Here is a 15,169-nt window from a genome sequence, read left to right as displayed (position 1 = left end):
CTGATTCAACCTTTCGTTCCCAAAAACAACTAAGGAAACATTGCAGTGCATTCAGTAGGCCTACATGACATCATCTGTCAATAATCTATTTTTTATTTAACCTTTATTAAACTAGGCAAGATTAGTCCAAATTAATACACCATCCCCATTTCATAGAAGAGGGATGAGCATAAATACTTTAGAACTCATGAGGCTTCAAATGGTAGAAAAGATTAAGCACATGGAAACAGTTGGACATGCATCTTTATTTATTGAAAAGTGGATCAAAAGCAGAAGTCAACTTCAAGACACATATAAAACCCCAAACATCCCCATAATCCCATAGAAGACTGCTAGTCTGAGACCTGACTAAAACCAGACAATCATAAAGACTAGAATACACTGACATTAGCTCTGTTGTACATTAAAATACAGTAATCAAGTGACAGTCACTTTCCCTGACATCCCCGATAAGCCCTGCACCCCCATTCTCTTCACTTTTCTACTTATAAACCTAATATCTGTGCAGAGAGGAAAACATCCCCCTTCCTACCCCTGTATTGTTCGCATGGGTCGCAGTCAGAATGATCCAACTGATGCTCTAATTGGTTGTACAGGCATGTGGGAGGGCTTTGGAACTACAGGAGCTCAACATAATTGGCCGGGAACATTCCGTAGTGTCCATCCGGTCCGTAGCCTCTCCACCAACCCTCATCCACCATGTCTATCCCTGTGATGATGTCATCAGGATCAAAGGTAATCTCAGAGTCGTCAGCTGAGGAGGAGAGGAGAGAAGGATGAAAGAAGATTAAATTCAATACAACTTTATGGATAGAGATGAGATGGGGATGAGTGGTGCCAGAAGAGATGAAAGAAGGGAAGGAATATGACGTGGGACATCAGAGAAAAGATGAGAAAAGCAAAGAAGGATCAGATGAAAGAAGATAAAATGAGAAAAAGAGAGGGACTTGATTTGAACCCAGAGCTGGGCAACACTCACTGGCTTGGTAGTCATACAGAGCCCTGGCACGCACATCCTGTCCACTGGCCTCCTCTCTCTGCTCCAGCACCTGAGAGAGATTGTTCAAGTGATAGGGAGTTAAATAAGATTTGAAGAGGAATAAAACAGTGGAGTCATAACACCACAGAGTTTTCCAACCTATTTGGAATAATATTTGATAACATGGCTAAGAGCAAAGTCATTATACTTCCTGTAGACTTACTTTGGGTGTGTCCTGGTAGATATCATCATAAATGTTATCCTCCTCATTTGTTTCTGCCAATGGCAGGAGCTCGTATACCTCATCTGGGCCAATGTGCTCCTCTCTACCCTGAACCAGGCCGGCAACTGTTGGCTCTGAGAGATTCAATATTTAAAGACCCTCACCAGCTGTAGTTTTTAAGTGGTAACAATGCGAGAGTGGAAATTAGTTTGCGTGTGTGTGTGTGTGTGTGTGTGTGTGTGTGTGTGTGTGTGTGAGGCGGAGGCGGAGGCCTACCATCCTCTGGTGCTGTGTCCTGTGTATCATCATCAAAATCATCCGACCAGTACTCCTCTTCAGTGAAGGAGGACTCTGTGACACACATACACCCACATATTATTTAGACAGCCTTATCACTACGACATAAATCAGCCTGTGGTGGAAAGAGTTCGCTGCATGGCTGTATGCATGCGTGTTTGGCTTGTGGGTTGGACATGTGAGTGTAGGGCAGCAGGTGCCTCAGGCTGTAGGAACACAGTAGCAGGGGTTTCTGGGAGTAGAGGAGCAGGGGGTTCTGGGAGCAGAGAAGTAAGGAGTTAAAGGCTTAGCTATGATACAGATGTGTGTGTGCATTCATGTGTGCATGCGTGTCTGACTTGTGGGTTGGACAGGTGAGAGAGGGGCAGCTGCTTCTGGGAGCAGTGGAGCAGGGTATTCTGGGACCAGTGGAGCAGGGGTTAAAGGGTTATCTATGATACAGGTGTGTGTGGGTGGGTGGGTGCATGTATTACCTGCGGGTTGGACAGGTGACAGTGGGGCTGCCTGTGCCCTGGGCTCTGAGAGCAGAGCAGGTATTTTTGGGAGCAGTGGAGCTGGGGCTTCTGGGTGAAGAAAAGCTGGGTATTGTGGGGAACGTGGTTCGATGGGTGTTTCTCTCTCAGTGGACTTCTGAGCCAGGAAGGGGCTCTGCAGCTTCCCTGAGGGAGGGGGAGAGGGGAATAATATGTGTTATATGTTATTGGGGCTAGGGGAATATGTGTAGAATATGTGTTATGGGGGGGGGGAGCAGAATGTGTTATTGATATGTCATAATGATTTATTGATAACTTTATTTAAGTTATTAAGTGTGTTTAGCTTTGACCAGTTTTCTATATCGATACCCACCTTGTTGCTTATCTATACAACACTATTACAACATTCTAGGTGATTTTACCAGGTCTGGAGCTGGGCGTGTTGTCCAGTGAAGCACTCTGCTCTCTCTTTTTAAACAGCTCTCTGGGGTTCAAGGACCTCTGGGAGATCAGACGTGCTGCCTCCTGACACACACACACACACACACACACACACACACACACACACACACACACACACACACACACACACACACACACACACACACACACACACACACACACACACAAAGTTCAGTAAATTATGACATATTGAACACACACACACACACACACACAGTGAGTGCGGACTCTCACGTTTGCTTTTTGTACAGATGCAGGTCTTATCCTCTGAGAGTTCTGACGCTCACTGTCCTGCTGCTCCTAAAAAGCAGACACACACACAAAAACACACACACAAATACGTTTGGAATACTGCAACTCACAAAAGCATTTTGTGCAACGCATAGAAATCACACATAGTACCACATAGAAGGCTCACCGGCTGATGTTGTTCCTGGTCTCTATACCCTGACTCCTGCTGCTTCTGGTAAGTCCTGTCACACACAAACACAGACACACAAACGGACACACACACAGACAGTATTATATTATTGAGCATGTGTTTGTGTGTGTGTGCGCGCATGTGTGTGTGCATCTGTGATGACTGACTTTGCCTGGTCGATTTGAGAGGCTCTCTCCTTTGCCCTCGTTTCTCTCTCTGCAGCCTCCTTTTCATCCCTCTCCTTTCGCTCTCTTTTCACCCTTTGGCTCTCCTCCTCCACTCTCTTGCTCTCCTCCTTCTGACGCACCTCCTCATCTCTCTGAAAGATTGAGAAAAAAAGAGTGAGAAATGTAACATTCTGTTGGAACCAAACTCCCAAAGAACCAGCAGCAGAGTAACTCAAAACAGGATTGCATACCACATTAGGAATAGGGAGATAACAATATAGTATTACTTTTGTCTGGAATTTTGTTATGTCTTAAGAGCAAGCACTTCAATGTAGCTTACTAGTTACATACGACAAATAAAATGTAGGCTTGGCTATCTGAGAAGGTCTACCTGAGATTGGGCCCAGAAGTTGTCCTTGTTGGTTTGCAGAATCTCATCCACAGCGTTAGTCTTCTGGTACACCGACCCCTGAAACACAACAATACATTCTCTGCTGCCAATGACTGGAACGAATTGCAAAAATCACTGAAGCTGGAGACTCATATCTCCCTCACTAACTTTAAGCATCAGCTGTCAGAGCAGCTCACAGATCATTGCACCTGTACATAGCCCATCTGTAAATAGCCCATGCAGCTACCTCATCCCATATTGTTATTTATTTAATTATTTTGCTCCTTTGTACCCCAGTATCTCTACTTGCACATTCATCTTCTGCACATCTATCACTCCAGTGTTTAATTGCTAAATTGTAATTATTTTGCCACTACGGCCTATTTATTGCCTTACCTCCCTAATCTTACCTCATTTGCACACACTGTATATAGATTTTAGTTCCTATTGTGTTATTGACTGTACGTTTGTTTATTTCATGTGTAACTCTGTGTTGTTGTTTGTGTCACACTGCTTTGCTTTATCTTGGCCAGGTCGCAGATGTAAATGAGAACTTGTTCTCAACTGGTCTACCTGGTTAAATAAAGGTGAAATAAAAAATAAAAAAATATTACAGCTGTTTGTGTGTGTGTGTGTCAAATCAAATCAAATTTTATTGGTCACATACACATGTTTAGCAGACGTCATTGCGGGTGTAGCGAAATGCTTGTGTTTCTAGCTCCGCCCGTGCAGTAATATCTAACAAGTAATACATAACAATTTCACAATATATGCCCAATATACATAAATCTAAGTGAAGGAATGGAATTAAGAATATATAAATATATGGACAAGCAATGTCAGAGCGGCATAGACTAAGATACAGTAGAATAAAATAGAATACAGAATATTCATATGAGATGAGTAATGCATAATATGTAAACATCATTAAAGTGACTATTGTTCAATTTCTTTAAGTGGCCAGTGATTTCAAGTCTATGTACAGTTGAAGTCGGAAGTTTACATACACCTTAGAAAAGTACATTTCAACTCAGTATTTCACAATTCCTGACATTTAATCCTAGTAAAAATTCCCTGTTTTAGGTCAGTTAGGATCACCACTTTATTTGAAGAATGTGAAATGTCAGAATAATAGTAGACAGAATGATTTATTTCAGCTTTTATTTCTTTCATCACATTCCCAGTGGGTCAGAAGTTTACATACACTCAATTAGTATTTGGTAGCATTGCCTTTAAATTGTTTAACTTGGGTCAAACGTTTTGGGTAGCCTTCCACAAGCTTCCCACAATAAGTTGGGTGAATTTTGGCCCATTCCTCCTGACAGAGCTGGTGTAAGTGAGTCAAGTTTGTAGGCCTCCTTGCTCGCACACGCTTTTTCAGTTCTGCCCACAAATGTTCTATAGGATTAAGGTCAGGGCTTTGTGATGGCCACTCCAATACCTTGACTTTGTTGTCCTTAAGCCATTTTGCAACAACTTTGGAAGTATGCTTGGGGTCATTGTCCATTTGGAAGACCCATTTGCGACCAAGCTTTAACTTCCTGACTGATGTCTTGAGATGTTGCTTCAATATATCCACATAATTTTCCTCCCTCATGATGCCATCTATTTTGTGAAGTGCACCAGTCCCTCCTTCAGCAAAGCACCCCACAAAATGATGCTGCCACCCCTTTGCTTCACGGTTGGGATGGTGTTCTTCGGCTTGCAAGCCTCCCCCTTTTTCCTCCAAATATAACGATGGTCATTATGGCCAAACAGTTCTATTTTTGTTTTATCAGTCCAGAGGACATTTCTCCAAAAAGTACGATCTTTGTCCCCATGTGCAGTTGCAAACCGTAGTCTTGCTTTTTTAATGGCGGTTTTGGAGCAGTGGCTTCTTCCTTGCTGAGCGGCCTTTCAGGTTATGTTGATATAGGACTCGTTTTACTGTGGATATAGATCATTTTATACCTGTTTCCTCCAGCATCTTCACAAGGTCCTTTGCTGTTGTCCTGGGATTGATTTGCACTTTTCGCACCAAAGTACATTCATCTCTAGGAGACAGAACACGTCTCCTTCCTGAGCGGTATGACGGCTGCGTGGTCCCATGGTGTTTATACTTGCATACTATTTTTTGTACAGATGAACATGGTATCTTCAGGCATTTGGAAATTGCTCCCAAGGAGGAACCAGACTTGTGGAGGTTTACAATTTTTTTCTGAGGTCTTGGCTGATTTCTTTTGATTTTCCCATGATGTCAAGCAAAGAGGCACTGAGTTTGAAGGTAGGCCTTGAAATACATTCACATGTACACCTCCAATTGACTCAAATGATGTCAATTAGCCTACTAGAAGCTTTTAAAGCCATGACATAATGTTGTGCAATGTTCCAAGCTGTTTAAAGGCACAGTCAACTTAGTGTGTGTAAACGTCTTACCCACTGGAATTGTGATACAGTGAATTATAAGTGAAATAATCTGTATGTAAACAATTGTTGGAAAAATGACTTGTGTCATGCACAAAGTAGATGTCCTAACTGACTTGCCAAAACTATAGTTTGTTCACAAGAATTTTGTGGAGTGGTTGTAAAACGAGTTTTAATGACTCCAACCTTAGTGTATGTAAACTTCCAACTTCAACTGTATATAGGCAGCAGCCTCTAATGTGCTAGTGATGGCTATTTAACAGTCTGATGGCCTTGCGATAAAAGCTGTTTGTCAGTCTTTCAGTCCCAGCTTTGATGCACCTGTACTGACCTCACATTCTGGATGATAGCGGGGTGAACAGGCAGTGGCTTGGGTGGTTGTTGTCCTTGATGAGCTTTATGGCCTTCCTGTGACATCAGGTGCTGTAGGTGTCCTGGAGGGCAGGTAGTTTGCCTCCGGTGATGCATTGGGCAGACCGCTCCACCCTCTGGAGAGGCCTGAGATTGTGCCTTGTGCAGGTGCCGTACCAGGCGGTGATACAGCCCGACAGGATGCTGTCAATTGTGCATCTGTAAACGTTTGTGAGGTTTTTAGGTGCCAAGCCAAATTTATTCAGCCTCCTGAGGTTAAAGAGGCGCTGTTGCGCCTTCTTCGCCATACTGTACGTGTGGTGGACCATTTCAGTTTGTCAGTGTTGTGTACGCCAAGGAACTTGAAGATTTCCGCCTTCTCCACTGCGGTCCCGTCGATGTAGATGGGGGATGCTCCCTCTGCTGTTTCCTGAAGTCCACGATCATCTCTGTTGTTTTGTTGACATTGAGTGAGAGGTTATTTTCCTGGCACCACACTCCCAGAGCGCTCACATCCTCCCTGTAGGCTGTCTCGTCATTGTTGGTAATCAAGCCTGCTACTGTTGTGTCATCTGCAAATTATGATTGAGTTGGAGGCGTGCTTGGCCACACAGTCATGGGTGAACAGGGCGTACAGGAGGGGGCTGAGCACGCACCCTTGTGGGGCTCCAGTTATGAGGATCAATGAAGTGGATGTGTTGTTTCCGACCTTCACCACCTGGGGGTGGCCCGTCAGGAAGTCCAGGACCCAGTTGCACAGGGTGGGGTTCAGACCCAGGGCCTCAAGCTTAATGATGAGCTTGGAGGGTACTATGGTGTTGAATGCTGAGCTATAATCAATGAACAGCATTCTTACATAGGTATTCCTCTTGTCCAGATGGGATAGGGCAGTGTGCAGTGTGATGGCGATTGCATCATCTGTGGATCTATTGGGGCAGTATGTAAACTGAAGTGGGTCTAAGGTGACAGGTAATGTAGAGGTGATATGATCCTTAACTAGCCTCTCAAAGCACTTCATGATGACAGAAGTGACAGCTAAGGGGCAATAGTCATTTAGTCCAGTTACCTTTGCTATCTTGGGTACAGGAACAATGGTGGCCATCTTGAAGCATGTGGGGACAGCAGACTGGGATGTGGAGAGATTGAACATGTCCATAAACACACCAGCCAGCTGGTCTGCGCATGCTCTGATGACGCAGCTAGGGATGCCGTCTGGGCCAGCAGCCTTGTGAGGGATAACATGCTTAAATGTCTTACTCGCGTCGGCCACGGAGAAGGAGAGCCCACAGTCCTTGGTAGCAGGCCGCGTCGGTGGCACTGTGTTATCCGCAAAGCGGGCGAAGAAGGTGATTAGCTTGTCCGGAAGCAAGAGGTTGGTGTCCGTGATGTGGCTGGTTTTCCTTTTGTAGTCCGTGATTGTCTGTAGACCCTGTCACATATCCTCTTACATCTAGACGTTCTGCTAGCGGAACACCTGCTCCAATATCCAATGATGGGCGTGGCGCGAAATACAAAGTCCTCGAAAATCCGAAAACCTCAATTTTTCAAACATATGACTATTTTACACCATTTTAAAGACAAGACTCTCGTTAATCTAACCACACTGTCCAATTTCAAAAAGGCTTTACAGCGAAAGCAAAACATTAGATTATGTCAGCAGAGTACCCAGCCAGAAATAATCAGACACCCATTTTTCAAGCTAGCATATAATGTCACATAAACCCAAACCACAGCTAAATGCAGCACTAACCTTTGATGATCTTCATCAGATGACACTCCTAGGACATTATGTTATACAATACATGCATGTTTTGTTCAATTAAGTTCATATTTATATCAAATAACAGCTTTTTACATTAGCATGTGACGTTCAGAACTAGCATACCCACCGAAACTTCCGGTGAATTTACTAAATTACTCACGATAAACGTTCACAAAAAACATAATAATTATTTGAAGAATTATAGATACAGAACTCCTTTATGCAATCGCTATGTCCGATTTTAAAATAGCTTTTCGGTGAAAGCACATTTTGCAATTTTCTGAGTAGATAGCTCGCCATCACGGGCTAGCTATTTAGACACCCACCAAGTTTAGCCCTCACCAAAGTCAGATTTACTATAAGAAAAATTGGATTACCTTTGCTGTTCTTCGTCAGAATGCACTCCTGGGACTTCTACTTCAATAACAAATGTTGGTTTGGTTCCAAATAATCCATAGTTATATCCAAATAGTGGCGTTTTGTTGTGCGTTCAAGACACTATCCGAAGGGTGAGGAAGGGTGACGCGCCCGACGCGTTTCGTGACAAAAAAATTCAAAATATTCCATAACCGTACTTCGAAGCATGTCAACCGCTGTTTAAAATCAATTTTTATGCGATTTTTCTCGTAAAAAGCGATAACATTCCGACCGGGAAACCCTGTTTTCGTTCAAAAACGAAAAAATAAAAACATGGTGTCGCCTCGTGCACTCGCCTCAGTCTCATTGTTCTCAGATCGACCACTATCCAAATGCGCTACTGTTTTTCAGCCAGGGCCTGCAAAGGCATCATTCAGCGTTTTGCCGCCTTCTGAGAGCCTATGGGAGCCGTAGGAAGTGTCACGTTACAGCAGAGATCCTCAGTTTTCAATAAAGAGAGTGTAGAAGGCCAAGAAATGGTCAGAGAGGGCACTTCCTGTAAGGAATCTTCTCAGGTTTTGGCCTGCCAAATGAGTTCTGTTATACTCACAGGCACCATTCAAACAGTTTTAGAAACTTTGGAGTGTTTTCTATCCAAAGCCAATAATTATATGCATATTCTAGTTTCTGGGCTGGAGTAATAATCAGATTAAATCGGGTACGTTTTTTATCCGGCCGTGAAAATACTGCCCCCTAGCCATAACAGGATATGTCTCGTGTCTGAGACGTTGAATTGCAACTCCACTTTGTCTCTAAACTGACGTTTTGCCTGTTTGATTGCCTTGAGGAGGGAATAACTACACTGTTTTGTGTGTGTGTGTGTGTGTGTGTGTGTGTGTGTGTGTGTGTGTGTGTGTGTGTGTGTGTGTGTGTGTGTGTGTGTGTGAGAGAGAGTGTGTTCTCACCACAGGTCCTCTGGGTATGTCATATTTCTGTGTCTCTTGGGTTTGCAGAATCTCATCCACAGCATTAGTCTTCTGGTACACCGACCCCTGAAACACAACAACACATTACTCTGCGTGTGTGTGTGTGTGTGTATGCTTGTGTGTGCGTGAGTGTGTGTGTGTTCTCACCACAGGTCCACTGGGTACATCACTGTATTTCTGTGTCTCTTTGCGAAAGTTAAAGTTGGCCCCCGACGCCTTGGCCACTTTACCCATGATACTTTCTGGCTCCACGTCATCCTCTCCCCGTGCATTGATGGTCACATGGGCACCCTGCAGGAAAGAGATTGGTCAGAGAGAGAGTCTACACAGCGCGATTTTAGAGAATTAACATTTTGGAGCATCTCTCTCTTTAAAGCAGGTAAAACTCACCCTTAGGAAGTTACCCATGGAAATGACATGGTTGGCGCACTGTCCTTTCCGAGAGTCCTTTACCCCTTCACCTGTCTAAAACACACACACACAAAGGTGAATAGCTGATTTGACAAAGGTCTCTAGTGATCGTTATGCTTCGAGGGTGGTGTGTGTGTGTGCTACTTACCCAGTTGATGAGGACATATTTACACAGGCAAGAGTTGGGGTCCTTGACGCAACAGAAGGCATACATCACCTTCCCACTGCTCAACTCCTCCACCATCTCCTCCAGACCGCCGTCTACATACAGATACATATACACAAACATACAGATACACATGCTACAATCACCTATCCGGACCCGTTTTACTGCCGATGCGGAGCCCCACCGGGCCTTCACGACTGGACTACTGACGTTATCTGCCCGAGGGAGTTATCCAACTGGCGCCTCCGTCGCGACGTAACCTGAGCGCCCATCTGCGGCCCGCTAATCGTTAGCTGTCTTATCGGCTACTATCTGAATAGGTCTATCGGACAATTTTCTTGGGCCACTATAACTATAACTATTTTGCCAATTGGATTGGTCCCCTCTACCACACGGAACCCCACTAATCTACCGACAGAAACGCATGAGGTGGCTAAAAACAGACCATCTTCTGCCAGCTTGCTACCCATGGCCCGGCTAGCTGTCTGAATCTCCGTGACCCCAACCAACCTCACTACTCACTGGACCCTTATGATCACTCGGCTAAGCATGCCTCTCCTTAATGTCAATATGCCTTGTTATTCTGGTTAGTGTTTATTGGCTTATTTCACTGTAGAGCCTCTAGCCCTGCTCATTATACCTTATACCTTATCCAACCTTTCAGTTCCACCACCCACACATGCGATGACATCACCTGGTTTCAATAATGTTTCTAGAGACAATATCTCTCTCATCATCACTCAATGCCTAGGTTTACCTCCACTGTATTCACATCCTACCATACCTTTGTCTGTACATTAAAGCTATTTTATCGCCCCCAGAAACCTGCTCCTTTTACTCTCTGTTCCGGACGTCCTAGACGACCAATTCTCATAGCTTTTAGCCGTACCCTTACCCTACTCCTCCTCTGTTCTTCTGGCGATGTAGAGGTAAATCCAGGCCCTGCAGTGCCTAGCTCCACTCCTATTGCCCAGGCACTCTCTTTTGATGACTTCTGTGACCGTAATAGCCTTGGTTTCATGCATGTTAACATTAGAAGCCTCCTCCCTATGTTTGTTTTATTCACTGCTTTAGCACACTCTGCCAACCCGGATGTCCTAACCATGTCGGAATCCTGGCTTAGGAAGACCACCAAAAACTCTGAAATCTCCATCCCTAGCTACAACATTTTCAGACACGATAGAACGGCCAAAGGGGGCGGTGTTGCAATCTACTGCAGAGATAGCCTGCAGAGTTCTGTCCTACTATCCAGGTCTGTACCGAAACAATTTGAACTTCTACTTTTAAAAATCCACCTCTCTAAAAACAAGTCTCTTACCGTTGCCGCCTGCTATAGACCACCCTATGCCCCCAGCTGTGCTCTGGACACCATATGTGAACTGATTGCCCCCCATCTATCTTCAGAGCTCATGCTGCTAGGTGACCTAAACTGGGACATGCTTAACACCCCAGCCATCCTACAATCTAAGCTTGATGCCCTCAATCTCACACAAATTATCAATGAACCTACCAGGTACCACCCCAAAGCCGTAAACACGGGCACCCTCATTGATATCATCCTAACCAACTTGCCCTCTAAATACACCTCTGCTGTTTTCAACCAAGATCTCAGGGATCACTGCCTCATTGCCTGCATCCGTAATGGGTCAGCGGTCAAACGACCTCCACTCATCACTGTCAAACGCTCCCTGAAACACTTCAGCGAGCAGGCCTTTCTAATCGACCTGACCCGGTTATCGTGGAAGGATATTGACCTCATCCCGTCAGTAGAGGATGCCTGGTTATTTAAAAAAAATGCCTTCCTCGCCATCTTAAATAAGCATGCCCCATTCAAGAAATGTAGAACCAGGAACAGATATAGCCCTTGGTTCTCTCCAGACCTGACTGCCCTTAACCAACGCAAAAACATCCTGTGGCGTTCTGCATTAGCATCGAACAGCCCCTGTGATATGCAACTTTTCAGGGAAGTTAGAAACCAATATACACAGGCAGTTAGAAAAGCCAAGGCTAGCTTTTTCAAGCATAAATATTCTTCCTGCAACACAAACTCAAAAAAGTTCTGGGACACTGTAAAATCCTTGGAGAATAAGAGCACCTCCTCCCAACTGCCCACTGCACTGAGGATAAGAAACTCTGTCACTACCGATAAATCCACTATAATTGAGAATTTCAATAAGCATTTTTCTACGTCTGGCCATGCTTTCCACCTGACTACCCCTACCCCGGTCAACAGCACTGCACCCCCCACAGCAACTCGCCCAAGCCTTTCCCATTTCTCCTTCTCCCAAATCCAATCAGCTGATGTTCTGAAAGAGCTGCAAAATCGGGACCTCTACAAATCAGCCGGGCTAGACAATCTGGACCCTTTCTTTCTAAAATTATCTGCCGAAATTGTTGCAACCCCGATTACTAGCCTGTTCAACCTCTCTTTCGTGTCGTCTGAGATTCCCAAAGATTGGAAAGCAGCTGCGGTCATCCCCCTCTTCAAAGGGGGGGACACTCTTGACCCAAACTGCCACAGACCTATATCTATCCTACCCTGCCTTTCTAAGGTCTTCGAAAGCCAAGTTAACAAACAGATTACCGACCATTTTGAATCCCACCGCACCTTCTCCGCTATGCAATCTGGTTTCAGAGCTGGTCATGGGTGCACCTCAGCCACGCTCAAGGTCCTAAACGATATCGTAACCGCCATCGATAAGAAACAATACTGTGCAGCCGTATTCATTGACCTGGCCAAGGCTTTCGACTCTGTCAATCACTACATCCTCATCGGCAGACTCAATAGTCTTGGTTTCTCAAATGATTGCCTCGCCTGGTTCACCAACTACTTCTCTGATAGAGTTCAGTGTGTCAAATCGGAGGGCCTGTTGTCCGGACCTCTGGCAGTCTCTATGGGGCTGCCACAGGGTTCAATTCTTGGGCCGACTCTCTTCTCTGTATACATCAATGATGTCGCTCTTGCTGCTGGTGAGTCTCTGATCCACCTCTACGCAGATGACACCATTCTGTATACTTCTGGCCCTTCTTTGGACACTGTGTTAACAACCCGCCAGACGAGCTTCAATGCCATACAACTCTCCTTCCGTGGCCTCCAACTGCTCTTAAATAGAAGAAAAACTAAATGCACGCTCTTCAACCGATCGCTGCCTGCACCTGCCCGCCCGTCCAGCATCACTACTCTGGACGGTTCTGACTTAGAATATGTGGACAACTACAAATACCTAGGTGTCTGGTTAGACTGTAAACTCTCCTTCCAGACTCACATAAAACATCTCCAATCCAAAGTTAAATCTAGAATTGACTTCCTGTTACGCAACAAAGCATCCTTCACTCTTGCTGCCAAACATACCCTCGTTAAACTGACCATCCTACCGATCCTCGACTTCGGCGATGTCATTTACAAAATAGCCTCCAATAACCTACTCAATAAATTGGATGCAGTCTATCACAGTGCCATCCGTTTTGTCACCAAAGCCCCATATACTACCCACCACTGCGACCTGTACTCTCTCGTTGGCTGGCCCTCGCTTCATACTCGTCGCCAAACCCACTGTCATCTACAAGACCATGCTAGGTAAAGTCCCCCCTTATCTCAGCTCGCTGGTCACCATAGCAGCACCCACCTGTAGCACGCACTCCAGCAGGTATATCTCACTGGTCACCCCCAAAGCCAATTTCTCCTTCGGCCGCCTCTGCTTCCAGTTCTCTGCTGCAATGACTGGAACGAACTACAAAAATCTCTGAAACTAGAAACACTTATCTCCCTCACTAGCTTTAAGCACCAGCTGTCAGAGCAGCTCACAGATTACTGCACCTGTACATAGCCCATCTATAATTTAGCCCATACAACTACCGCTTCCTCTACTGTATTAATTTATTTTGCTCCTTTGCACCCCATTATTTATATTTCTACTTTGAACTTTCTTCCACTGCAAATCTACCATTCCAGTGTTTTACTTGCTATATTGTATGTACTTCGCCACCATGGCCTTTTTTTTGCCTTTACCTCCCTTATCTCACCTCATTTGCTCACATTATATATAGACTTATTTTTCTACTGTATTATTGACTGTATGTTTGTTTTACTCCATGTGTAACTCTGTGTTGTTGTATGTGTCAAACTGCTTTGCTTTATCTTGGCCAGGTCGCAATTGTAAATGAGAACTTGTTCTCAACTTGCCTACCTGGTTAAATAAAGGTGATATATATATATATATATATATATATATATATATATATATATATATATATTTAAACATACACAAACACACAAATCGAACGTGGGCCGTCAACGTTACTGATGACCATGTCAGCCAGCTAGACTAAAGCCTACGTGGTATGGTGTATCTTCAGTTTTCAGTTATCATACAACAAGTTCCCCCCCCCCATTACACAGATGCACAAACAACTCATATTGCAGACCCACACTCACCTCCCTTCTCTGCCAGGCGGATGTCATTGGTGTTCCCCTCATAGGTGAACAGAGCCCTGTAGACAGACAGAAAAACAACTGGAAGATTCTCTCTCTCTTGTCATTGCTGAATCACAAACACACACATACAGATACAACTGTGATACCAAATCAACTGATCTAAACCTTCTGCTCACCAGTTGGTATCAGACTTCACATCCACCACTTCTTTATACGCGGCCGTGAGCGCTGCTCCGTTTTTACTTAGATTCACCGACATTCTCCTGTTTGTCTACCTGTGCTGTGGCATCCACTGCGTCAAAGAAAACGCAGCACCAAAACTTTATCCAGGAAATAAGAAATGGTCTCTTCAGTTGGAGTATCTGAGATACACTGAATGATGAAAGAGCACTCTAGTGGGTAAAGGCAGAACTTCCAATGACAAGCAAGTCTTGTACCCAGGGGATTCTTTCAGCTTTGTCAAAACTGGGATGGATCAGGACCAAATCGGCAAAAGAATAGTATTTTCTCTGTGTCAAAGTAAGACTCAAATATTCTACCTAGAGAAATCAAGGAAAGAGGACCACAACACACACAGGCTGTCCGAGCTGATTCAGTATGAAGGAACTACTACACACACACCTCTCTGAAACTTGTCAGGGCAGTGTGTGTGTGTGTGTGTGTGTGTGTGTGTGTGTGTGTGTGTGTGTGTGTGTGTGTGTGTGTGTGTGTGTCTGTGTGTGTGTGTGTGTGAGAGAGAGAGAGCGAGCGAGTGAAAGAAACCGGTCAGGGCAGAACCGGAAAAGTCAAATTTTTTAGATTGGTGCTGCAGAACCGCAAGTTCTTCAGTACAAGCAGGTTGGCAGACTAAATGCTTCCTGCTAACTATTCAAGTGGTGGAAGAGT

The 15,169-nt window shown here is 44.6% G+C and overlaps 1 protein-coding gene across 1 annotated transcript; it reads right to left on the bottom strand.

Annotated features, from left to right (window-relative positions):
- Positions 1-225: 225 nt before the first annotated feature.
- Positions 226-14,919, bottom strand: LOC115159748 (drebrin-like protein B). The gene is made up of 16 exons (XM_029709777.1): positions 14,461-14,919; positions 14,285-14,340; positions 9,832-9,944; positions 9,663-9,737; positions 9,420-9,563; positions 9,252-9,338; positions 3,414-3,491; positions 3,023-3,174; positions 2,853-2,907; positions 2,669-2,734; positions 2,395-2,497; positions 1,973-2,158; positions 1,479-1,553; positions 1,203-1,336; positions 980-1,049; positions 226-754 (listed from the first exon to the last, which is right to left on the bottom strand). Exons 1-16 carry the CDS (start codon positions 14,541-14,543, stop codon positions 618-620), a joined length of 1,614 nt encoding a protein of 537 aa, XP_029565637.1. The 5' UTR covers positions 14,544-14,919; the 3' UTR covers positions 226-617.
- Positions 14,920-15,169: the final 250 nt, after the last annotated feature.

Source organism: Salmo trutta, chromosome 23 (assembly GCF_901001165.1).
Source record: "Salmo trutta chromosome 23, fSalTru1.1, whole genome shotgun sequence".
NCBI classification, from domain to species: Eukaryota; Metazoa; Chordata; class Actinopteri; order Salmoniformes; family Salmonidae; genus Salmo; species Salmo trutta.
The sequence above is the reverse complement of the archived record's forward strand: the minus strand, read 5'-3'. Positions and strand labels throughout refer to the sequence as shown.